The sequence below is a fragment of the Leuciscus leuciscus genome (genome assembly GCF_965113295.1).
Source record: "Leuciscus leuciscus genome assembly, chromosome: 10".
In the NCBI taxonomy this organism is placed as follows: Eukaryota; Metazoa; Chordata; class Actinopteri; order Cypriniformes; family Leuciscidae; genus Leuciscus; species Leuciscus leuciscus.
In genome coordinates this window covers 36,375,216-36,400,229 of record NC_138734.1, presented here as the reverse complement: position 1 = coordinate 36,400,229, position 25,014 = coordinate 36,375,216, and the positions used below count along the sequence as shown (strand labels likewise).

At 37.3% G+C, this 25,014-nt stretch overlaps 3 protein-coding genes across 5 annotated transcripts; 1 reads left to right on the top strand and 2 right to left on the bottom strand.

Annotated features, from left to right (window-relative positions):
• Positions 1 to 42: 42 nt before the first annotated feature.
• Positions 43 to 11,700, bottom strand: tbc1d15 (TBC1 domain family, member 15). The gene is made up of 17 exons (XM_082181671.1): positions 11,583 to 11,700; positions 10,533 to 10,628; positions 9,030 to 9,101; positions 8,758 to 8,899; positions 8,350 to 8,554; positions 6,388 to 6,490; positions 6,065 to 6,262; positions 5,798 to 5,926; positions 4,824 to 4,927; positions 4,636 to 4,730; positions 4,394 to 4,510; positions 4,050 to 4,150; positions 1,654 to 1,753; positions 1,454 to 1,551; positions 1,189 to 1,305; positions 739 to 825; positions 43 to 614 (listed from the first exon to the last, which is right to left on the bottom strand). The coding sequence occupies exons 1-17, from the start codon at positions 11,604 to 11,606 to the stop codon at positions 408 to 410; spliced, it is 1,995 nt and encodes a 664-aa protein (XP_082037797.1). The 5' UTR covers positions 11,607 to 11,700; the 3' UTR covers positions 43 to 407.
• A 731-nt stretch (positions 11,701 to 12,431) lies between these two features.
• Positions 12,432 to 14,052, top strand: chtf8 (CTF8, chromosome transmission fidelity factor 8 homolog). Of its 2 annotated transcripts, none has more exons than XM_082182667.1 (4): positions 12,432 to 12,450; positions 12,545 to 12,637; positions 12,719 to 12,836; positions 13,168 to 14,052. In XM_082182667.1, exons 2-4 carry the CDS (start codon positions 12,615 to 12,617, stop codon positions 13,399 to 13,401), a joined length of 375 nt encoding a protein of 124 aa, XP_082038793.1. In that variant the 5' UTR covers positions 12,432 to 12,450; positions 12,545 to 12,614; the 3' UTR covers positions 13,402 to 14,052. The 2 variants fall into 2 exon arrangements, with proteins under 2 accessions (XP_082038793.1, XP_082038792.1); XM_082182666.1 differs by having other exon boundaries at positions 12,432 to 12,454.
• A 150-nt stretch (positions 14,053 to 14,202) lies between these two features.
• Positions 14,203 to 24,981, bottom strand: has3 (hyaluronan synthase 3). Of its 2 annotated transcripts, XM_082182539.1 has the most exons (5): positions 21,589 to 24,981; positions 19,752 to 20,217; positions 17,606 to 18,235; positions 16,991 to 17,092; positions 14,203 to 16,859 (listed from the first exon to the last, which is right to left on the bottom strand). In XM_082182539.1, the coding sequence occupies exons 2-5, from the start codon at positions 19,758 to 19,760 to the stop codon at positions 15,930 to 15,932; spliced, it is 1,671 nt and encodes a 556-aa protein (XP_082038665.1). In that variant the 5' UTR covers positions 19,761 to 20,217; positions 21,589 to 24,981; the 3' UTR covers positions 14,203 to 15,929. The 2 variants fall into 2 exon arrangements, with proteins under 2 accessions (XP_082038665.1, XP_082038666.1); XM_082182540.1 differs by lacking the exon at positions 19,752 to 20,217.
• Between the last annotated feature and the right edge of the window lie 33 nt (positions 24,982 to 25,014).

Below are 25,014 nucleotides of genomic sequence, written 5' to 3'. Positions count from 1 at the left end.
AAAACTAACCAGTCTACAACAGTTAAAATATAACTCACAGACTAATGGAAGACAGATTTTAATTTGAATCTGAATTATTTAGGAAAAGGGCAAACTGATAAGAACAAAAAATATATATAATATTCAACAATGGATACCCCACCTCTGAAACATTGTGAAAACTCTCTCTATACAGTGAGAAGGAATGATTATTTCAATGAAAGACATTATGGTACAAGATATTACAAAAATAATGCTTTAGGATCCGTTTGGATCCTAGTTTTACATTCATATATTTTCTCTGCGATTTGTTTTTCTTTTACAATGTGGCATTTGGTAGCAAATATCTACATGACACCCAACACTGTTCATCTTGCTGGAATACAGGGGATATAAAATCTGTACTATACATCATGTAGTGTTGTACACTAGGAAATGAAGGCTACTTTGCAGCCGTTGTGTGTTGTTTCTTTTAGATGGCTGTGGCCGTTGGAGACGACGTGATCTTGTCTGTGTGAGGATCTTGGTGAGGTTTGAGGTGACTCAAGTATTCCATATTCACTGGTTTCTAATGTTGCAGAGGGTTCAGTGACTCTTTTGAGGCCCAGAATCTCACTCACTGAATGGGGCAAGTCCTTAGAGGGAAAAAGAAGAGATTCAAAACTTGTATTACCTGAACAAAAGAATCATTTTATAGAGACATTTTTTTTTCATTTTACATCAAATACCCCACTATCTGCAATCATGCATATGACATACCTTACAATTCTTTATCTGCATACAGATAGATTCAGATTTGCTAAGGATTTCTTCGATGTCCAGTTTCATGGAGAGTTCATTTATATGCTGTAAGAAAACATATCAATTGGTAAACCATGTTTCTCAAAATCTAATTTATGTATGTTGCAAGATGTAGGTACATATACTACTATTCAAAAGTTAAGGGTGCTCAAGAAAAATGTCTAATTATTATCAATGTTGAAAACTGTTGTTCTGCTTACATTTGTTTGTGGAAACCATGATATATTCAGGATTTTTTGATGAATAGAAAGTTTAAAAACATTTACAGCATTTATTAAAAACAAATTTCTGTATTGTCACTTTTGATCAATTGAATGCATCCTTGCTGAATTAAAGTATTAATTTTCAAAGAAATAAATCTTACTGACCCTAAACTTCAGAATGGTATAAGAAATAGTTTAGGCTAACCTTCAGGATTTCATTGAATCCATATTTTCTGTCCATTATTTTTTGTTTCTCAGAGTCTAAAATGGCACAGCACACCAGAAGGTGAAAGTTTTGGCAAGGCAGTCTGGTCCACATAACCTGAATGGGAAAATGTGAATTGAAGAAAATATTAAATCAAACGCCAATATAACAATCAAAATGATAACAGACAGTAGCTGCAGTGTACTGAGAAACAAAGAAATGGGCAGATGGCCCGAACAACAAAAAAAGGATAGTTATAACACACCTCCCAAAGGCGAAGGACGTCCTGAAAATGTAGCTCTCTCTTGAATCGGATCAATAACCAGCGAAAACAGAAATACAAGTACCCAGAATCCTGTGCCTCTGTGAAAACACATAAATACAGAAGTAAACACAATGCCTACTGATGGTCAACATTAATTAAAAAAAGACTATTTGTAATAAGTCTTCCTCTGGGTATCTTACCTAGGTAGTTCCAGAAGGCCAGATCTAGCAGACGAAGCAAAGTGCTGAGCTGAATTAGTTGGGTCTTCATCCCTTGCATCTGCTCTTCAAAGTTTTCATGCTGCCACAAACATTAGTGATAATTAAAGGGGTCCTATTATGCTTTTTAACATTTTCAACTTCCTTTAGAGTGTAATGTTGCTGTTTGCGCATGAATAAGGTCTGGAAAGTCCACACCAAAAGGGTGTTTCTGAACTCCCTGAAACGCCTCAATTGTAGTCTTGAGTTTTCTTCCAGGAATACAGAGGTCACAATTTTCCTCATTTAAATAACTCATATGTGTTGAAACTTGCAGTTATGGAAAGGGGCGTGACATTTCCGCAACACGCTCGAGTCGGTTGACCAATCACAACACACTGGTCCAGCCGACCAATCAAAGCACACTGAGTTTTTCAAAAGGAGGGACTTCATAGAGACCAGAACTAAACAGAGGTGCATTTCCCGAAAGCATCGTTAGCCAATTATGGTCGTTACCAACATAGTTCAACGCTTTTCCGTTTCTCGAAACGCAAACAGCATCGCAAACTTTCGTGGTTGGAACTACAGCTCTCGAGCTGCGGTTAGAAGCATAGTTTCTTGTTAAATGACGTGGACTTTAATATACCATGCTCTTGGGCACAATAAGCAAGTTAACATCCAGTGCATTCTATATCTATCATTCTATTTAAATATACACTACCAGTCAAAAGTTTTGGATCGGTAAGATTTTTTATGTTTTTAAAAGAAGTATCTTCTGCTCACCAAGGCTGCATTTATTTGATTAAAAATACAAACAAAAAGTAATATTGCGAAATATTATTACAATTTAAAACAGCTGTTTTCTATGTGAATATACAGTAAAGTGTAATTTATTCCTGAGATCAAAGCTGAATCATTACTCCAGCCTTCAGTGTCACATGATCCTTCAGAAATCATTCTAATTTGATGATTTGATGCTCAAGAAACATTTATGATTATTATCAATGTTGAAAAGTTTTTCCAACATTTTTACATTTTTATTTCAGGATTTTTTGATGAATAAAGTTCAAAAGAACAGCATTTATCTGAAATGTAAAGCTTTTGTAACATTAAACACTACCCTTCAAATGTTTGGGGTCAGTAAGAATTTTTATTTATTTTTTGGGGGAAAGAAATTAAATAAATCAATACTTTTATTCATTAAGGATGAGTTAAATTGATCAAAATTTACAATTAAGACATTTATAATGTTAGAAAACATTCTATTTTAAATAAATACTGTTCTTTTGAACTTTCTATTCATCAAAGAATTTTGAAAAAAAAAAATTGTACACAACTGTTTTCAACATTGAAAATAATAATGAATGTTTTTTGAGCATCAAATCAGCATATTAGAATGATTTCTGAAGGATCATGTGATACTGAAGACTGGAGTAATGTCCAGTCATTTTAAATGGTCATAATATTTCACACTATTACTGTTTTTTTGTTTTTTTTACCAAATAAATGTAGCCTTGGTGAGCAGAAGAGACTTTTTTAAAAACATTAAAAAAAATAAAAAAATAAAAAAAAAGAATCGCACCGATCTAAAACTTTTGACCAGTAGTGTACATACTACATTTTATTCTATATATTTTGACGTGTTAACAATCAACGGCGTTTTTGAACAGTGCACATGTGCCTAAATGTGGAAGGCAACCCTTGACGTATGAGGAAGTCCGCGATGAATCAAACATCAAATTAAGCAAAATGACTTGGAACAAAAACAGTAAAGTAGTCATAAGGTCCCATGTTCGATCCAGCATCATCTCGGAGATCTCGAATAGATTGATCAGCAGAAGTTATTACTCCTCCATCTGCGTGTGACGTCATTAACGACAGTCCTATATTGTTGAACCAATGTGGTTTAAATGACAGAGGTGCGGCCATGTTACTACGGTTTCGGGAAACAATGGTGACTAGTTGGTTAGGTTCTCCGACGGTGCATCATACTGTGGTAGTTATTCAGCGTCATACGGGAAACACACCCCAGAGCATTACTGACAGACTGGGAAGAGAGGTGCTGCAACAATGTAAAATATGTGGGAAAATAATGTATTTTTCGAACATTCAAGCATGAAAATCTATTCTAGTGAACCCCCAAAACAAAATCAAGACTTAAAAAAAAGGGCATAATAGGACCCCTCTAAAAGAAATGATCCTATAATGGCTTAATATGCAGAGACAGCTAGAAGTAAACCATTTGTTGGTTGACTAATTTAGTCCATTTAAAGTGCTTGCCCACAACAGTGATAGCGTGAGGACAGAATCATGGTTTATTGATGCAGCCAAATCTTCTCACACACAGCAAACCCAAGAGTGCTAAAGAGAGAAGTGCTGTAACAAACATATTGCATTACCATTTCATCCATGAAGGAAACAAAGCACCAGAAGGCATCTACTTCATTCTCCATTACAAAAAGGACGGGAGAGAGCAGGTCACTCATACCCTGCACGTACCCTGCACAGGAACAGGAAATTGGGTAAATACAAGTAATGTAAGCAATAGTAAAGCACTTAACATTATCCATAATCTAAATAAATGAATGTGCAATTAAATCACATTGACATAAACTGAAGGATTTTCACTGATTTGTGAAAACAAGGGATCAGCATGGGAGTCAGTGGTATACATAACAGTTGTTGATATTTTAATTCAGAGAAGTTGCACTGAACAATGATTCAAACACATGTAATCACTTACCTAAGTCAAAGTCGTACATGCAGTATGTCATCAGGATGTCATGTAGTAAAATCAAGCCAGGGTTGTCCAGGCCTTCGTAAAACTTGTTATTGCGGTCGGTTCGGTTCACATCTTTTTCTGAAAAAATTTAACAACCATAAACTGAGCTTCACCCAGGTAGAGAAAAGGTACATGGGAATATATTTCGAAAACATTTTTAAAACAACTAAATTATAAAACTGGCAATGTAATTAAAGACATACCAATCAGGCTCCTGTAATCTCGTAACCTTGAGTTTCTTCTTTCCTGCTCCTCACTTACTGACTTCCACTGGAGCTTCATTCTGAAGTATTCATCACTGTTGAGAGAACACATGATCTTATGTATGTTTAATCTAATGAAAGAGAGCTTTAAACACATGCTGTCGGTTCTCTGAGGGAAACATGCGTACGTTTTACTCTTTTGCAGGAGCTTCCTTTCTTCATGAGTGCTGTTCCATGGAAAATAGCCAAGCAAAAACTTCCAAGCCTCTTTCCTCACTGCGTGACAAAGGCCCTGTTGAGATCAAAACAACAGCAGCCTTGATGACTTGCATCTTCTGTAACATTTATAAACATGTCTAAACAGGTCTGGTCTAAGTGAAAAGAGTTGGACAAGAGGTCACAGGAAAAATGAGACACTGCAACAGCTCATCTCAGACTCAACTAATTTTCAATCAAGTTTATTTAGCTAATGTGGAGGGTATGCCTAAAGGAAATCCACCCAAACAGATCAGATTGAGATGTTGGAATGCTGGTTTGGAAGGTATGTAGATTATTTGGAATATAAATATAAATGGTAAGATCTTTTTGAAAGAAATGCATACTTTTCTTTAGCAAGGCAGCATTAAATTGATCAAAAGTGAAAGACTTACATATTTACATACAATACAACTGTTTTCGACATTGATAATATAAGAACTATTACTTGACCACCAAATCAGCAGTTTAGAATGATTTCTGAAAGATCACTTGATGCTGAAGACTGGGGTAAATTTGGCTTCGCCATCACAGGAAAAAAAATCCCATTTATTTTAAATTGCAACAAAGTTTCACAAAATTACTGTTTTTACTGTATTTTCTATCAAATAAATGCAGCCTTGGTTTAAAAAAAAACTTTTAAAAAAATCAAACAGACCCAAAACTTTTAAACAGAAGTGTTTGTGACTTCCTTTATGATGCAGAACAAAACCAAATGGGTAAAACTTCGGTAACTCATGACCTAAATGTTTGCAATCCACCACAAAGGTAACAGAGGCCATGGTGATAAAACCACAAGCAAAGAAACGACTGCCGAAGACATAATCGACAGACATAGGATATCCTGTGGATCAGAAATTCAGGTACATTAATGAGTTACAGTAAGATATTCAAAGCAATATCTTACCCCTTTAAATATGACATCCTTTATGTGAGGTACATTGGTCATTCTTCCCTCTGAGTCCTGGTACTTTTCCCATTCTTCCATTGTTACCGGCCCCTTCCTTTGCACCTCTGGCCTCGGCCCCAGATCAAGCTTAAACGAACACACACACACACACATCAAATACATTTTTCATAACAATACTTAATTTGCACAGGATGCCTCATGTCGGCTGTCTGTGTCCAGACTCAACTAAGTAAAAGTTAAGGCTGGAATTAGATCTGCACTTACTCTGGTGATGACTTCAAATCCAGGCTCTTCCTGCTGGTTAATCTCTAGTCCGGGAATGAGTTCTCCCAACAGATCCGCCACCTCTTCAGCAGGCCGCTGCTGACACTCTAATTCAGGCGCCCGAAATGCGTCAAAGAGGTAGTTAGTGACTTTGGAGAAGCCACCCAGCGTTGTTGTATAAGGATCTTTCTTGAATTTCTGTTTGATAGTGAAAATATTGTGAAGACAACTTTTAATTAATCTATCACATATATGAATATTTTTTTAATCAAAGATCAATTCATGGATGACTACTAGTACGATTCACAGTATAAACCACATACCTGAACAAAGTTATAGTTTGCATCATCCAGAAGATTCTCAAAGGACTGCGAGAAGGCTTTGTTATAAGAGCTGACAATCAAGATACTTTCATCATCGGGACACCTTTGGAAGACAGAGACAACGATAATACTATTCATTGTATAGTCTTAATAAAGTAATACCATATATAATTTTTTTTTTTATTGTGACACTATTGACATTACAAATACAAAATAATCAAAGCAAACAAACAGCCTATTAACAGTCTATTCTGATAACTCCTGTATGTATATACATTTGTGTGTGTGTGTGTGTGTGTGTGGAAGCATATAACCAAAGGAACATCTAGAAATGTATTACAGACATAATAGTACACACAAATAATAATTTTAAAAGTACACATAGGTATTCGACTTGTAAACATATGACATCACTGGCCATATCGCTCTGTGAATGACGACAGAAGCTGAGCCAACAAAGCCCAGCCTATGTTTCATTATGGAGTCTAAGATAAGAACTTTAATAACAGCTATCTTTTCCTCAGCAGGGCTGAATTCAGCATGCTTACGGGCGGATTTAATCTGGTGTGATATTTAACGCAGGGGAGAGGAGTGTCTTCCTGTCCCTTTCATAAAGCCTTAACTCTAAACGAACAGCTGCTGTTCGACCTTACATGAATCACGCTCACGGCCTCTTGCCACAGAACACATGCGAGACTTCCTCAAAGGTGCAGAGATATTCCATCTCGTTTGCATGCAGATTGGGTTACATTTTGATGACTTCAGTTTTAAAGGAGGAAGTGTTTGGAGGAATCATTCTGATTGTGAAATGTCTGTGGTATTTAGTGGATTAAAAGGTCAGGGGTCACTTTTAAGATAAGAAAAAGAAGAATGAAAATATTAAGCCATATTCATTCAGAGGAAGACATCTGACGCTACAGTTATGTAAAAGCCGAAATGCTAATTTATGCTCTCAGAAACAAAAGGAAGACATAAGCTGCAGCCCAATTTGCGTACTTGTGCATTATTCTATGCCATTTTTTGTATGAATTAGGAATGCGTCAATACCTATTTTAACAATCAACTATTTGCCGATTCCGATACCGGTATTTGTCACTTGCTCTCTTGATCATTAAAATGGATTAGTGTTTTGATCATGTTAAATTAGCAAAGTTCAAAAACACATGCATGTTTTAACTAGTGCTGTCAAATTGATTAATCGCGATTAATATGTGTGTGTATACATATTCTAATTATTTTTATTTATCATATGTCTGTGTGGGAGTGTATATGTACACACACACATATTTTTTTTGTGTACAAATATTTGGGTATACACCAAGCATTGACCTACAGTATACACACACACAGACATATATACAATATATATGTAAAAAACGTTTTGTAATTATATATATATATATATATATATATATTATGTAACCCAACTTGTATGTTAGATGCGATTCATCGATTTGACAGCACTAGTTTTAACTGATTTCAATTTATTAAAAATATATAATAAATATATATATAATATAAAAAATATATATTTAAAAAAAAAATTTAATGTATCAAATTTATGTTACATTTATTAAAATATAACATTTCTAATATATATTATCAAATTTTCAGCTTTAATCAGAGCGTAGTATTATCTGTTTATCGGATTTTACCATAGTTAAAATTATTCCATGGATCTTACCCCACAAGAAAATACATGCGGAGAAATTATTAAATAAGAGTGCAGGTTCTTAAACATTATATAAGCACTGCTTATATAATGTATTCAAAACTATTTATAAAAAAATCTGTAACTCATGACTACACTCTACTGGTCTAATGCTGTAATTAAAAAAGCATGCAAAATCATTAAGATCTTTCGCAAACAGAGATAAATAGATATTGCACAACATTTGCTTACACCTGAGCCAAAGATCAGGCTTGATCCATTGAAATAAAACCAACCCATACTGCACTCACTCGTTGATCTGAACTGATTTCCTCAGGCTATCCAGGAACTCTTTGCTCCCTCCCTGGTGGAAATGAATAGCTGGCAGTGCTGTGCCATCCTTCAACCGGAAAATGATGTATGACCAGCCCTCACATTTGACTGTGATAGACCTGAGGTCACACACATTAAAAGAGAAGGCCCACTTGTTCCGGTCATTTGCGTGGTTTGATCCACCTGTGACAATAAATAATACACTTGGTTACCGTTACAGATTTCCATCTGGTTTTGGAAAGAAAGGACCATAGGCAAAATTCACTGGCTGATGCATAAGTTATCTTGCTGACATTTTCTGTTAGGTACTGGGTAAAATGAACGGTGAAAGCAATTTGATACAAAAGAAGTTGGTTTTTCAGCCACATTTGACTTAATTGTTTTACCATCTCCATGTGTGTGGGCTTTTCTCCGGAATGAGACGGCATTGATCATATCCCACTCGGTTTCATAGCTCAGCTGATGGTCGACAGGACGATGAGGGTTGTCTTCTGAACTCTGAGTCCATTCCACCACTGAGCTGGAGTCCTTCACACAATCATACAATCAAGTTATCCTTCCTAATTCAGAAAACTATTCAGAATCCTGAATATACTAGTATAGAGCACATATTTTAACATATATATGCAAACTCTCACAGATGAAACGGGTAACAAACCTTGCAGGCACACAGTATGTTTGAGGGATCTGTATCCTCCAGGGGTTTATATTCCACAAGGGTTTCACCATCCTACAGTTAAAGAAGATAAAATAGATATTGGGAGAGATCGTTAGATGGCTGTGATTTTTACAGACATTTCAAAAGCAGGGAGTTCGGACTTCTCAGATATATATACACTACCATTGAAAAGTATGGAGTAAGTACGATGTTGTTCGAAAGAAATTAATATTTGTATTCTGCAAGGATTCACTAAATTAAACAAAAGTGACAGTAAAGATATGTATAATGTTATAAGATAATTTTTATTTTTAAACAAATGCTGTTCTTTTGAACTTCGGATATCAAAAAAATCCTGTATCACGTTTTATTTTTTATTTTTTTTACTGTTTTCAACATTGATGATAATAAGAAATGTTTCCTGAGCACCAAATCAGCATATTAGAATGATTTCTGAAGGATCATGTGACGCTGAAGACTAGAGTAAAAGTTCCATTTTTAAAAAATTATATTTCACAATATTACTAGCCTGGTTAAAACCAGACCATTCTCAGTAGTAACTGAGTTATGGTCTGGCAAAGCTCCATTAATAACTCATTTCCAAAGGGGCGTCACCAACGGACGTCGCTCAAATGCCTCTGGGCGCAATTGGATAGACCTAAAACCAATCAGAGCGATCGCGATCGTGTAAAGCCATATGCTGCGTCCCAATTCGCCTAAGTTACACTACGCCATAAAAGTATGTACTCTTTGTGAAGAAAAGGTATTTACTTTTGAATGTGTAGCAAAAAAGTAGGCAAGCTTTGGGACATACTACTTCGTCATCTTTATCGGACGGATCTGTCGCGTGCATCCTGTCACATAAACTGCCCTGTCAATCATCTTGTCACAGTTAAAATCCTCTATTAAATCTAATTTCATTTCCTACCGTTTCAGAGAGAAATGTAGTAGCACGTTCATCTGCCAGTGGGTCTTTCATGGAGACTGTCCTCATGTGTTTGCAATTTTAATATAATAATGCATTTAAAAGTTGCAGCGCTTCACCAACGGACCTCGCTCAAATGCCTCTGGGCGCAATTGGATAGACCTAAAACCAATCAGAGCGATCGTCATCGTGTAAACCCCAACGTTTCTGATTGGGGCCGCGATTTCGACGGAATAGAAATGGGCTTGAATGGGCTCTTTGCCAGACTACTTGCAGAGCAAATCTAAATTAGCCGGAAGTTATCTGGGTTTTCCCAGGCTTGAATATTACTGTTTTACTGTATTTTTGATCAAATAAATGCAGCCTTGGTAAGCATAAGTATCTTTCAAAAATACACATATATTAAAAACAAATTATCCCAAGCTTTTTGAACTATAGTAACAGTGACACAAGAATGTGGTATAACATCTTATGTATGTCACGTGGACCCAGTTCAGGTAAAACTTAGAGGAATCATAGCAATCCTGAAAAACACACTCGTTTAATATAAATAATATTATCAATGACAATCACCATACCTTATCAACAATCCTGAGGAACCCTGATATTAAATCCTGATCCTCAGATTCATCTGGAGATGAGTGAATGAAGACTCCCTCATGTTCAAACACCACCTAGAAACACAAAGAAACATGTATTGATAAAACATTACAGTTTCATTATTATAAGCCAAACACATTATTCTCTCTAAAAAAATAGGCTGTTAAAAACAAACATTTCAAGATCCTGTTTCAGTACTCCGCTCCCTGTGCCTTTAAATGTCTTAGCCTGAGGCCTGAACTAAAGGAACGGACCGGTCCTGTCATACTGACATAATGTTCTTGAAGACTCCCCAACAATTATGGCATTGATCATTGTAAAAATGGAAATTACACTGGGAAAACAACCATGGAATAACCTGGAACTATGTGCAATGTTCATGTCTCCTATATTCTCATACTGAATCTGTGTGATAGTGGTAGGTAGCTGTAAGTGTATATATTGTCAAAACATCATGGTGGCCAATGTACTTGCTAATGCATGTGTAACAGACACGAGAAAACGACACACACGAAAATGAGATTATGTAGTGACAATAAATAGTTAATAAATAGAAAAAAACATTCATATGTAAAGCTAGTTTCCTTATATCTTGAATTTACCGGAATCAACTGATAAACAATCAGTCATCAAGCTCAAAACATCTACATAAACCTGCCAGAAAGCTCATGACTCAACACTAAAGTACAAACACAACTCTGATTATTTGTTTTTAGAGTCCAGACGCCCCGAATACTTTCGATATTGCAGTTGTGCTGCTACTGGCAAAGGAAACGCTACTTCTAACGTCCGTGTTTTTTGCAGTTTGATCAGCTGTATGTCAGTGGGTTTGGCAGCTAGCAGCCAGGCTAACTGTTGCTAAACACTGCAGTTTCCCAGACCAGTGTATCATCTATTTCCCAGCACCGACAGTTCAAAAAGCAGGTCAAACAGAATATCTACACCACAACCCACGGAAAAAGATCGGTAAAATGGAGCTATTTGTCGTTCTGACCGTGTATTAACTTAAAAAGCAGCATGCTCAGTACCTTGGGAGGAGTTGTGGCCGCCATGTCGACTGCTAAATCGACGACGTAGCATCGCTCACGTGCCTGTCAGCGATCCACAACAACACTGACGAGTCATTTTCCGCATGGCCAACGCCGCGCATGCGCACTGACATATTTGTATTGAATTTTCAAGTTATAAAACGTATACATCCATGTATGCATACTATTCGAATGGATATATCTCTTACATCTTACAAAAAAACAGTCATATAACTATTACATCAATTATCTTTTCCAACAACAGCTTTTCTGTTTTCTGTTAATCTTTAAAGAAAATAAGGAATTAAAAAAATTCTGAAGTCGGTGGAAAACAATCTAATATTTGGTGCGCTTGACATATTTTGCTGTATGTAGGTGAAGTTTTCCAAATAGAGTAATCATTTTTAATGTTCTTTAAAAACAAATATTGTAACGATTAATGAACAATCTATGGGGAAAAAATGGGAAAAAAAATATGATTGTCAAAAATGCTCTCAATGTTTTACAGTTTTTATTCTAGCTTTTTTTATTATTATTATTATTATTATTATCATCATCATCGTCACCATCATTATTATTATTATTCATATTTATTGTTGTTGTTGTTGTATACTTGTTGGTACAGTTAAATGTGAGTTCGTTTTTGCATGAATAAAGGTATGAATAAAATTTATATAAAAAATACAACTGAATTAAAAATTAAACTGAAGAAAGTCAGACCTTAGCCAAGAGAGTCTCGAGCAATGCAGACGAAGCTCGATTGCCCTCTAGCGGTTCACACTACAATAGGACTTTTATTTTGAAATGAAATGTCTTCCAACTGGCGGGAAACTTTTGTGTCAGTAGATTATGCACAACTACAGACCTGGCAAGTGAGCGTACTTACATGTGTAGTATATATTTGTACATTCATGACAGTAATTTGTGGATGTAATATTTGACTTGTTTTGACAACGTTTCAGACGCGAAGGTCTACAAAACAGGAAGAATTGTGTGATTTGTGAATTCTGACACCGAGGAATCAGATAAAGAATGGTTCAAATAGTCATTTCAAGGTTGGTGTGAAATACAAGTTTTTACAGACCATGAATGATCTAAAAGTGCTCGTTGAAAAGGCTTTTCGATGTGCTCTGTAGTAATGCTGCTGAAGGTCCAGCCGAGTGGTTGCTGGTGGAGCTGCAGGGAGAAATGATGTCCAGACAAAATACTGGACTAGCAGGAAATCTGATGGGGGACCTGCACTACACTAAAGAGGTTTGTCTTTCTCTAATAATTTGGCAACTTTTCAGACCAAAATCAAAAGAAAAAAATAATGGGATAGTAATATAGAAACATACATATATTATACATATGTATGTATGTGTATATATATATATATATATATATTTACACACACACACACACATATGTATAATATATGTATGTATCTATATTATTATTTTCTTTTGATTTTGGTCTGAAATGTGCCCAATTATATATATATATATATATATATATATATATATATATATATATATATTATACATACAAAATGATAAAACTACTTTTTACCTATGGTAAATTCTTGATTTGTCCACTGTTCAAGGGATTACCAGTCCTTATAGTCGGACATCACATCCTCTATGGAAAACAGGTCAAACTGGAGAAGCCCTTTGCTGTTCTGATGAAACACTCTGGACTTCCTCAGAATACAGAGGAAACTATGGAAACCAACCAAGAGAAACCAACATCTTACACCGTCTCCGCCCTCATCAAAAAGAAGCTTATCTTTAAAACTCGACCCAAACCTATCATCACTAATGTGCCGAAGAAAGTATAACTTATGTCCAGATATCAGAGACTTAACAGATCAGCACAATATTCTAGATTTGGAACCATATGTTGTTTGGAATGGTGGATTAGTATCTTAGTGCATTTATTGTTTACATACATTGTTGTATTTTTTGTGTTTATTGACAATAATGATAAACAAATATAAATATTGTAAGTATGAAATGCAAGTAATAGGTCTCAAGCAAAAAAAAAAAAAAAAAGAATGCTCCAAAAATGCTCACTTTTGAATTGAAGTTTATTGTATCAAAACATCATTACAAGTGTTTGCAAAAATAATTATGAGGGAAATGTCGAAATTTAAAGAATCCCTTTTTACATACAGGACAATGTACATAATACATAAAACAAATATGTAAAATTCATGTGAGGTTAAAAGACCAGGCAGGTCCACTGTAGAAGTACAGGTTAGCTGTGACACTCAGACTACCGTAAATGATGCTGTTTCATCAACACATGATTTAATTCTGAGTAGAAGACAAAAGCTGCCAGTGGCAATCTGTAAAACAACTGCATGTTGGTTAAAAACATGTAACCGCTACCATTATGGATTATGAATACTGTAATTTATAAATCCCTAATCTGTACAGTGTTATTAAAATAACATTTTCCATAAAATAAAGTTTCCTAGGAAAATGCAGATACACTGATATGTGTGAGTATCGGAGAATGAGAATTCTTGCATGTTTAAAATATCTTTGAATTTTACTTTACAAAAATATATATTACTTTACAATATACTTGAAATGACTGATATAATCCAAGTTTTCACTGGTTAAGCTTCACCATCTAAAAATGAATGTACTGGTACTGTGTCCGGCAGACAGCAGAGCAAGAACTTTTTTCACTGTATATTGCTTGAACCCAATTTGAAATTTCTTTTTTTTTTAATACATACACTTTTAAGCACCGCAATCAGAGGGATTTCTGTTCCTGAAGACGGAGCATATCAAAGATCAAAAGTTTGGCACCCAGTCTACAACTGAATAGCATAAAATCTTAAAACACACAAATGTGAGCAATGAGATTGCAAGTTTGATTGTAAACAAATGATAAGTTTCATAATTGCATTGTGTCATCAGTCTCATCATCATAATGTTGCAGCCTTATAGGATGCTGCAGTCCACAGCAGTTCACTGTAAAGACAGTTATTGCACATGTAGTGCACAAGTCAAGTGGGTAAATATTTCATAAACTCAAAAGCTCCTCTCTAAACTTGTCCATGCACACATTTGCACACTAGCCTCAGTGTTTATATCTCTGCCAGAGTTAAATGTGTGTTTTGGGGGGCAGGGAGCAGAAAAAGTTAGCGTTAGCATTCATGGAGAACTGCTAAATCTGCTAATTGTTGCATTAGGATGGCTGAGGCTGAGGGAAAAAAAGCTGGAATGAAAATCCACTGTTCATATAAGGTAATCTTTAAACATCTAAATTTGCATACCATAAATAAGTTCATGTGATTCTTATTTATTTTTCTAACCGACCATTTTATTTAAACCAATAGGAACCATAAGTTTATAAGTTACAGAAAAGGTTCTTGTCAGGGTGACCGGATTCCGATACTTATGTATTTTTCATAAATAATCGGGGTATAAAAAATATTGACATATTCATATGTCAATATGACTCTTGTTCCATCTATAATAAAAAATAAAACATGACATTTTTTTATTATATACTTCTACCAAAGTTTTTCTTAGGTAAAAAGGAGAATAGGGTAAGAATAGGAATCCAGGTAAAACTTTGCTAATTTTACTACTCAAATATGCTGCAACAGAACATTCTAGATGCTAGAGAAAATCCTTTTTGGTTGCCTGACACTATTTATTCATTGGTACTGGATGTAACTTTAAAAATCTCGAACTGTAAACATGTAGCCTACAGTGTAGTAAATCATTGTGGAGTATCATACATCTCTAATTTAAATGCTGTTTGCTCTTTCTTCAATGTTCTATCATGTTACACCACAAAAGTATCAGAAGCACCACAATTTCTAATGATGAAATATAGAATTATGCTGGATTGTCAGATTAAAGACAATTAAAATACTGACTGGATTTGGCAAGTAAAACCAGGTTAGTGTCTTATGCAGGTTTCTTTAAGTTTTGGCACACACCTCTCTAACCTTGACAGCACACATTCTATATAATAAGTTCAAGCACCAATATAACCCTTTAACTTCATATGTCAGCTTAACTACATTAAATTATCACTCTTACACTAACCTTTGGCTCTACTTTTTGTGCCCGCCTTGGCTGGCGCCTCTTCAATGTGTGCTTTATAATCACGAGAAGCACAATTTCTGATTTTAACTCATGTAAATCATAGCTTTCTCAAAAGCTCTTGATTATGTCCAAAAGCTCTAATGTAGCCATAGCTAATGTAGTTAAAATAACTAACAACCAACAGTCTTTGACCTGCACATGATCCATAACTATAACCAGGATTGCAGCACCAGGTAAAGGAGGGGTCCATTTAAAATGAGCCCTGACAGCATGTATTGATCTTTTAGAAAGACTATGCTTCGGCATAGGATAGGTGGTACTGTTCCTCTCTTTTGTTACAGCGCTTGGCCACTATGGCCAGGTAGAGCACCAGAAGTATGAGCCAGTAACAGGCATAGAGGATGGTGCCCGCAATGAGAAGAGCCTTCTCAGTCTCACTGAAGGGTTCTTGCACCTCACAGTAAATGGTATAAACCACGCCACCGAGCAGTATGGCCGCCCACATGGTCACAGGCACAGCTCCAATAAGGTTTACCACTATCTTTTTCCTGCCTGATGTGCCCCAACCTGCTTTGTTAATAGTCAACAGGGCAAATATCTTGGCAGGTAGCAAACTTGACATGTAGAGTAGTGAATACAGTGACATGAAGATCATGACAAGGCTGCCCCGCAGGAAGCAGGCATAGGTGGCCTTCACCATGCCCACCAGCTGGACCGTCAGCAAGAAAAGCAAGATGTTCCACAACCGACCTCGGTAGAACAGATGGATGACTGTAGCCACCAGAAAGAAGGGAAAGAACCCAGTGACCACAGATTCATAGGTCATCCAGAGACTGTGCTTGTGGAACCAAAGCGCATTGTAGAGCCACTCTCGAAAGTAAGACTTGCTCCAGCGGGTCTGCTGGTTGAGCCAGCGCAGGTATTGCGTGGGGGTCTCGGTCTGGCATTGTGAGCGTGCCGTGAACTTGGTTTTGTAGCCGAAGCTGAGGACGCGGTTGGTGAGGTGCCGGTCATCACCGAAGCTGCACTTGCTTCCTAGGAAGGTCTGGTGGTACCAGGGCTCCAGGAACTGTTGGAGGAGAGAGTTGCGGTACATTCCCAGAGGTCCACTGATGCACTGCACACATCCAAAGTAAGACTGGCAGGCCCGCTCTATGTTGAACGCCATCCAATACCGGACACTGCTCAGAAAGGAGATCCAGGAGTCATACTTGTTCAGAATCTGAAAGAGACAAAGAAAGAACTCTCCGTGGGTAATCTTTAAAGAAGAAAGGTACTGGAAAACTTGTTTGTTGAAAGAAACATCAAAATGTCTCTCTGCATATTTAAAACTAAAATAGGCACATTTCTCACCTGAACATCTCCTCCCACCCCACCCACTTCTGGATCCTCCTCTAGAACCTTCAGCATCTCAATGGTGCATGCTGGATCAAGTACAGTGTCAGAATCACATACCTGCAAAACCAAGAGATGTCTACGATTTAGAACGCTCCTCTGCAACTTTAACTCATGCAACTCTTTTCAGTTATTGAGGCTGATGTTGACAATGACTGTGTGAACAATGCAAGGACTGTTGCAGCCATAGACATTGGCTCACAGATGTTTCAAGGTCATCTTGGTTTCTGAAGATATCAATCATATGCCGAAACAATGAAAAGTTGATGACAGCGCACAGGTGTGCTCAGGACTACAGGGGAAGGTAAGTAATAAGTCTGACCTTTGACCTCAATGCTGCATGGATTCATATTACAGTGACATTGAGGGAACTCTGGGGTGATGGCAGACTATGAAGAGTGTCAGTATATTGTAGGCTCAATAATATGAAATCCAATGTTTTTCAAAATAGTAATTTGGCCATCCAAGAGCAACAAGTAAGCAAGTCTGGAATGAATTCTGTTTACTCCTATAAAAGCCAGTACTTTTTCCGTTTTATTGAATTTTTAGGTTGTAAATGGTGTCTAGACTTACTTGTATGTAATCCACAGTCTCTCCCAGTGCTTTGAAGGCTGTATACATCACCTCTCTCTTGCCGCCCCACTCCTGCATGATGCAGGAGTAATGGCAGCTCCGCACCACCCTGGCCACATGTGCAGCTTCCTCAGCATGCAATGAGCCTTTCCCTCCTCCCCCATCCCCGTCGCTGTGGTAATTCCCCTTCCACACCACACAGCCCGTCTGCTCCACTCCCCCCATCACCTCCTGGAAGATGTCCATCATGTAGGAATCCTCCTGCCGATTCCCATCCACCACCAGCACCACTTTAAGCCCGGGAAAAGAAATGCGGCGAATGCTCCGCAGACACTTGCGAAGGTAGTCCGGATCTTCCTGATAGGCCGCGATGCATAGGGCCACGGTGTGACGCAGGTGCTGAGGTCTGGAGGGGCCACGCATCTGTCGGTGCTCCAGATAGGCAAAGAGGCTCTGCAGGAGGAGGTGGAGGGACAGAAAGGCACCGTACAGGCCAAAAGACAGGTGGTGCTGCTCGGTGTGGATGAACTGGTAGCCTGTCACATAGGCTAGTAGGATAGCAAAAAGCACCACTGCTGCAAATAGGGTGGTGATGAAGATCCGCACCGCAGTGCCAAATCGAGAGGGCATCTGAAGAGGGAGAAAAAGGGATATTATAACAAAGGGTAGAGAGAAACATCATTCTTCTTCTCCCTCCTTACCTGACCATTTCCTCTTTTCTCCCCTCCCACTAGTAGCTATTTCTCTATAGTGGAATCATTTTGAAAAAGCACAAATACAAAAATAGCAAATATAAAATATCAATTTTATATATTATCAAATTTTATTTTTTATTTTAACTCAAATTAAAGTGCATCTCAGGAATACATGATCTGGTAATAATTCAACCCAAAATCAAAAGAAAAAAAGAAAAAGAAATAACAGAAAATAATAACAGAAAAATTCATTAAAAAAAAAAAAATCCTAACTTGGGCTTCATTTTCTTGATATGAGGTATAATACAATTATACTTTTTTTAAAGGCTTTTGTGAGATTACCACATGAACAGAAGGATCAACCATTTTGAATTTATTCCAAACACATGGCAACAACTGACATTGTGACAATTTTAGAACACTATCAACCTCATGTGAAACTCTCTCTTTGTCTTTCTCACTTTTTTTCTCATTCTCTCAGGTTAATGACTTTAATTAAAGGCTAGGCCGAGTTTGGCAGGTAATCAGAGGCACCCAGACTAAGGAACAATCCCCCCCTTTCATTCATTCACTCACTTGCCTCCTGCTCCCCCTCTCATGAAAGAAAGAGCTGCTTCACTCAGTGCCCTTATATCATAACGGCCAACGCAATGGAGAAGAGTGGCAGAAATAACGCTGACTTCCACTGAAGTGGTTGTTGATTTTTCTATCACAGTAACTGAGTGTTCCCACAGTTATTTAGCTGCGCCAGACCAGTACTTAACCGTTTTACATCATATATTTCCAAGAAATACATGACTGTTCCTTTCATATTAGCAATTTTGGTTTCACGTTACATGAAATTAGCAATGTATCTGAAGTGAGAACTGCCATAAAACCTAAATATTGTTTATGAACTATATAATGGGTTTCTCCCTTTCTTGCGTTATCCTACACACCTTCTTGTGATGTGAACAAAGACAACATAGACCCTGAGGGTGAGATAGAGACAGCAGGCAGATACTGAGTGTTATGTTTGACCCTAATTAGAGGGAATCTTCCTCCGGAGGCTTGTTAGCTCAAAGGGACGGGTATGAAGAAGGGCCCCATGTCATACTCAACAAGACACCAACCATCACTCAGTCCCCAAACACAGCAAACAAACCCACTACCATATGTGTGATGAAAGGTGTAAAGGTGTTCACATGGCCTTTGATCTCCTGGTAGGATTAAGTCAACTCAAGATGCACATCCAAGAATAGTGGAGATTGAGTCATCACACAAGGTGATCTATAACACATTTAACCTTTAAATGAACCATTTAGGACAATAAAACATCACAATGTTAATATCTGCATGCTGCATTGCATTCTACGTAACCCCTGGATGTCAGTATCTAACCTAATGACGGAAGTTGAGTAATATTTCAACTTTCCACCAAATAAAGAGGTCAGAGGTCAATGGTTACTCACTGTTGTCATGATGAGATATTCACAGCCCGGGTGGAGATCAATCCATGAGAGCTCGATAATCTCAGATCCTTAGTTTGCTTTTAATAATTCTATTCCATACTCTTCCCAGTGATTAACAGAGAAGATGCAGGATGTTGTTCTCGGGTCTGTTTCTCTTGTGAGTGATGGTAGGGATGATCATGGGTAATCATGCATTCTCAGTCTAGACAGAAGCAGGTGGTCTCAGATGAAACAGAAGTGGACAGGATCCAAAAGATCTGTATGAAGTCACAGGTGGATTGCGGGTTGGTGGGGGGTGACCAGCTCTTGCCCCGTGTATTCTCAGGTGTGAACCAGATAGAATGAGGACTTTGGATGCAAGACAGGACACTGACAAAGGGAGGAGGTGGGAGAGGAATGAAGGGGGGCTGGGAATCACCAGGACCGATGAGGGAGGGCAGCAGGTGAGAGGATGTGAGATGAATGGCTGGAAGGCAGAGCATGATGTGTTTGGGTAAATTAAGATTGTACCAGTGCACTATACTAATATGCATTATAATTATAATGATCAACTGAAGTAATGATCAGTCGAGATTCAGATATAAATCACTTTTAAACTTTATAAACCGCATTCTCCACAGTCATGATGTGATTGGTGTCACAGCTATTCAACTTAAAGTCCTGGTTTGTTATAGACTCAATTTCTTTGCATTGTTAATGGGCAAATTTGTCTGGATCGCTTACGTTTTTTATAAATACATAAAAAATGTAATTCTTTGTGAAAGTAAAAAATGTCTAATAGTGTAACTTTATAGAGAATAAAATAATATTCTTGGGGGGATCTAATCTAAAAATCTTAAATCTTTTTAAAAGTCTTTATATATTAAAATATTATTAATATTTAAAAAAATATTTGATATAAAATTGATGTTTAAAATGTTATCTGTTTTTTTGTGAATTTGTAAATGAAAAAACACGGGGGCACCTACTGAGACTTCATCCTTTCACATCCAATATCCAAAAGTCCCAAAATATATATTTTTAATTTTTATTTATTTATTAAATGCTCACATTCAATTATATAGAACTGATTTAACAATAGTAAAGTCACTATTATATTCAAAATAGTAACCTTGAATCTTAATCCTGTTAAAGAAACTTAATGAAAAAAAGCATTAGATTTGTAGAAAAAAACCCACTGAACTTGCATGTAATATTTAACAAATCTTTTGTCAAGTTCTTCCAGCAGGCTAGAGCCTGTGTTGGGGTGAATCCTATTTTGGTCTCTAGCAAATAGTTCAAACACTTTTGAAACTCTCACTAGACCCTTGTGTTGTCAAAGTATGATGAAATGGAAAGCTAAACAGACGTCATTTTCCTTAATCGAGCCATTCTGAAGCTTTCCTGTTTTATTCCGTCCTGCTGCTGACTTAGTTACTCAGCCTCAGGGCACTAGCGAGGGTGCCAAGAAACCGAGGGCCAATCTTAGTCCACTAGGACTAATATTGTAATTACTAAAAACACACATATGAGGATCTTAAAAAATCTCATAATTTCACAGATTCTCTCAAGCTCTACACATAACCATTTCTTTTAAGTTGCTTAGTGCAGTATTATTTAGTGCCTTGCACAAGCACAAGCTTACAGTAGCCTATTTGTGCAAAAAACACACACACCTACCTACCCAACCTAAAATTCCATGCTTTGACTCTCTCTCAATTTTGTGTATTATACACACACACAACCACACAATGAACATTTGACAGAGCTCTTGTGCAGCATGCTTTCATATTTCATCCACTCCCACAATAAACACAAGACACAAAACAAAACTCAAGTTGAATGAAATGTCTCTTACCTTCCCAGCCCCGCAGCTGTGACGGTGGTCTCTCTCTCTCTCTCTCTCTCTCTCCCCTCTGGTGGAGTCGGTGTGTGTGCGAGTGTGTGTCTGCCAGGCGTCTGCTCCGCTCCTCTCCACCACAGTGGAGCACAGCACCGTCCTTGTTCAGCCTCCTGCTCACACTACATCTTTATTCCAGCCACACTTAATTCAGGAGATCCCTTATCCAAAAATACAGCACCATCACCCTCCTCCTCCTCTGCTTCCCTCCCTTTCTTTTTGTCTCTCTCCCTCACTCTCCTCCCGGAGAGTCCCGAGGCATGAAGACCTCTGATATCAGCTCTGAACTAAGTTCTCACCTGGCGCGAGGAGGACGGGGGTCCGCCGGTGGACCTCATGCCCCTGTTTCAGTGCTTTACTGCAGTGGCATCGTTCTGCAGTGCAGCCGAAAATCCTTCAAGGTCCCTTCTCTGTGCTTTCCCCCTCCTGCTCTGCAGTGCAGCCAGCCTCCAACAAGACTCTGGACTGTTTGAGCAGGCACACTCTTCTCTTGGTTACACACACACCCTCTCAATGCATCCTTTATTGGGTTATTTATTTATCTATCACCCCTCCCTGCACCCCTCCTGCTGGCATCCTTCAGGTCCAACACCGGCTGATGAAGAGATCTGCGAGAGAAGGAAGAGAAAGATAGACTGCAGCAGGCTCGGACATAATCAATATCCACGGAATCTCCAAACATTCCTATCTCAGTTGCGTCTTCTTCCGGGCCACCCAATGAAAACTTGCTCTGTTTTCGGAACGACCCCTCCGAAATTCACCAGCCAGGTAAAACACGCTCATGCCCTTTCTCTTTCCGAGACTGCTGCATGGCAGGAAGAGTAATTAGCGTAATGGCTCTTTCATGGCTGAATAGCAGTCGTGAGAAGGTTATTACAGGGTTTGCGGGAAAGGAAGGTGAAAGTGTGACTCTCCACTAGATAACTCCATCGTGGCGTCACTGATTTACCCCTTGCTGTGGGAACGTCCTTGGATCTTAACCAGAGAAGCAATTATCAGAGACACCACAAGAGACTTGTGAGGTTCCTTTGCAGTAACACTGAGACAAAGTTTATGACTTCCAACCGGGCAGCAGGCCACTACACAGCAGTTGTTTTAGCCAACACCTGAATATGGGTTTAAATACATGTGCAATTAACATTATGACTTGTCAAAACATGGATATCAAAATCCATTCACTCTCTCTCTGACTAGAATTAAACAGGCTGTTTATTTTTGCTATTGTGCCTTTAAGACTATATGAGCGTCATACACTGCCCGGCCCAAAAACAAAAAAAGTTGCTGTTTGGATTTAAATAGGCAAATGCTTAAGAGTCTATGATTGGATCATTATTGCATTTGTTATTATGTTTCTAGCATGCTATATGTTTGGCAACAAGACACATCATGGCCATATTCCAGGATGACAATGTCAAGATTCATCAGGCTCAAAATGTGAAAGAATGGTTAGGAGGATCATGAAGAATCATTTTCACACATGAATTGGTCCAGATAAAGATCTTGACCAAAAATGTATGCACCTCTTGATGGAAATGTTGTGATGTTTCTTCATCAAGAGGTGCATACATTTTTGGTCAAGATCTTGCACTCTGTAAAGTCTCCTCCAGCACATCCAAAAAACTTTCAATGAATTTAAGGTCTGGACTCCGAGACACCACTTCATGTGTGAAAATTCTTCTTTATGCTCCCTCTTAACCATTATTTCACATTTTAAGCCTGATGGATCTTGATATTGTTATCCCGGATTATGGCCATGATGTGTTTCTTTGTTTAAGAAATGAATAGCTACACACTTCATCAATTAGGGTTAGAAAAACTGTTGCCAAACATATAACATGCTAGAAATATAATAATAACTGCAATAATGATCCAATCATAGACTTATTTAGTCTATCATAATCATAGCATTTGCCTATTTAAATTCAAACAGTGACTTTTTCTTTTTTGGCCAGGCAGTGTATATATAGGCAAAATGAGCATCACTGCTTTGCTACACTTTCCACGTGGCTGCAATTTGTAAAAGTGTAATCTTACTAATATATGCTCCATCCATAAATAATAATCTCTTTGCAAAGTCTTAGACATTATCACAAAATAATGGAATTAAACACAGTAGTTTACTAAAACACACTGAAGAAGGACTGAGAGGTTAAATGTTTGTCTTTTTCACTTTTGTGATCAATAAAAACAGTGAATGAACTGATTTTTAAGAGTGAATCACCATTGAGGTTTTGATGCAAGGATCACAAAATAATCCACACTAAAATGTCAAAAAGTTGTTGGTGCTAAAAAAAACAGCACAAAGTTTAACAAACTATTACATTTTTTTTGTCTTCTTTTTTGTTTTTCAAATGTTTCAAAATTATATTTATCCTGGTTTCTCTTTTTTTCTCAAAGTTTCTGAACACAGTAAATGTATTGTTGACGTGTAAATGTGGTCAATGTGAAATTTAAATAGTTCATATTTACTTGTTTTCTAAATGACCATTACTAGTCTTATTGTGAATGTTTCATCTGTGTATGTTATTCCAAAGTTAAGTAAAACCTTTGTAATTTTAATCAAGGGCCGGTTTCACAGACAGGGCAGGGTTTAGATTACGACAGGATTAGGTCTTAGTTAAATTAGGACATTCAAGTAGCTTTTGTAAACATGCCTTAGAAAAAAAAACATTACTGCTGTGCATTTTGAGACAGAATAATGGCACTGGCATATTTTAAGATGTCAGTGCAAATTGCTTTCAGTTCAAACGGCTCAAACATGCATTTTAGTCTGGGACTAGGCTTAAGCCTTGTCTGTGAAACCGGGGGAAAGGGTTTTTGGGTACAATTCAGATATTGCTTTAGCAAACTTTCATTCAGTCTGGCTCAATTAAATGTCCACAATTCCTGTCCTACATTTTTCCTGCATTACTCAGAAATACTTAAAAGGACCATTCACCCAAAAATGTTAATTCTGACAACATTTTCTCACCCCACCCCACCCCCTTCCGAATCTGTGTGACTTCCTTTGCCTGTGAAACACAACAGAAGATATTTTGAAGAATGTTGGTAACCAAACAGTTTTGGTGACTACTGACTTCCATTATATGTAAAAAAAATAAATAAAAAAAAAACAGAGACATTTCTCAAATATCTTTTTTTTTTTACATTCCACAGAGAACAGAAAGTCATACAAGCTTGAAACAATATAAGGGTGAGTAAATAATTACATAACTTTCATTTTTGGGTGAACTATCCCTTTAACATTACAGAAGCACAATATTATAAACTGTTATACAATGTGAACTATTTTTAGCTTATTAATATTTGGTTCACCTATTACCTTACAGCACATGAGGCAGACAGGAACTTGTGGCACTGCAACCTAACCCAGATGTTCAGACA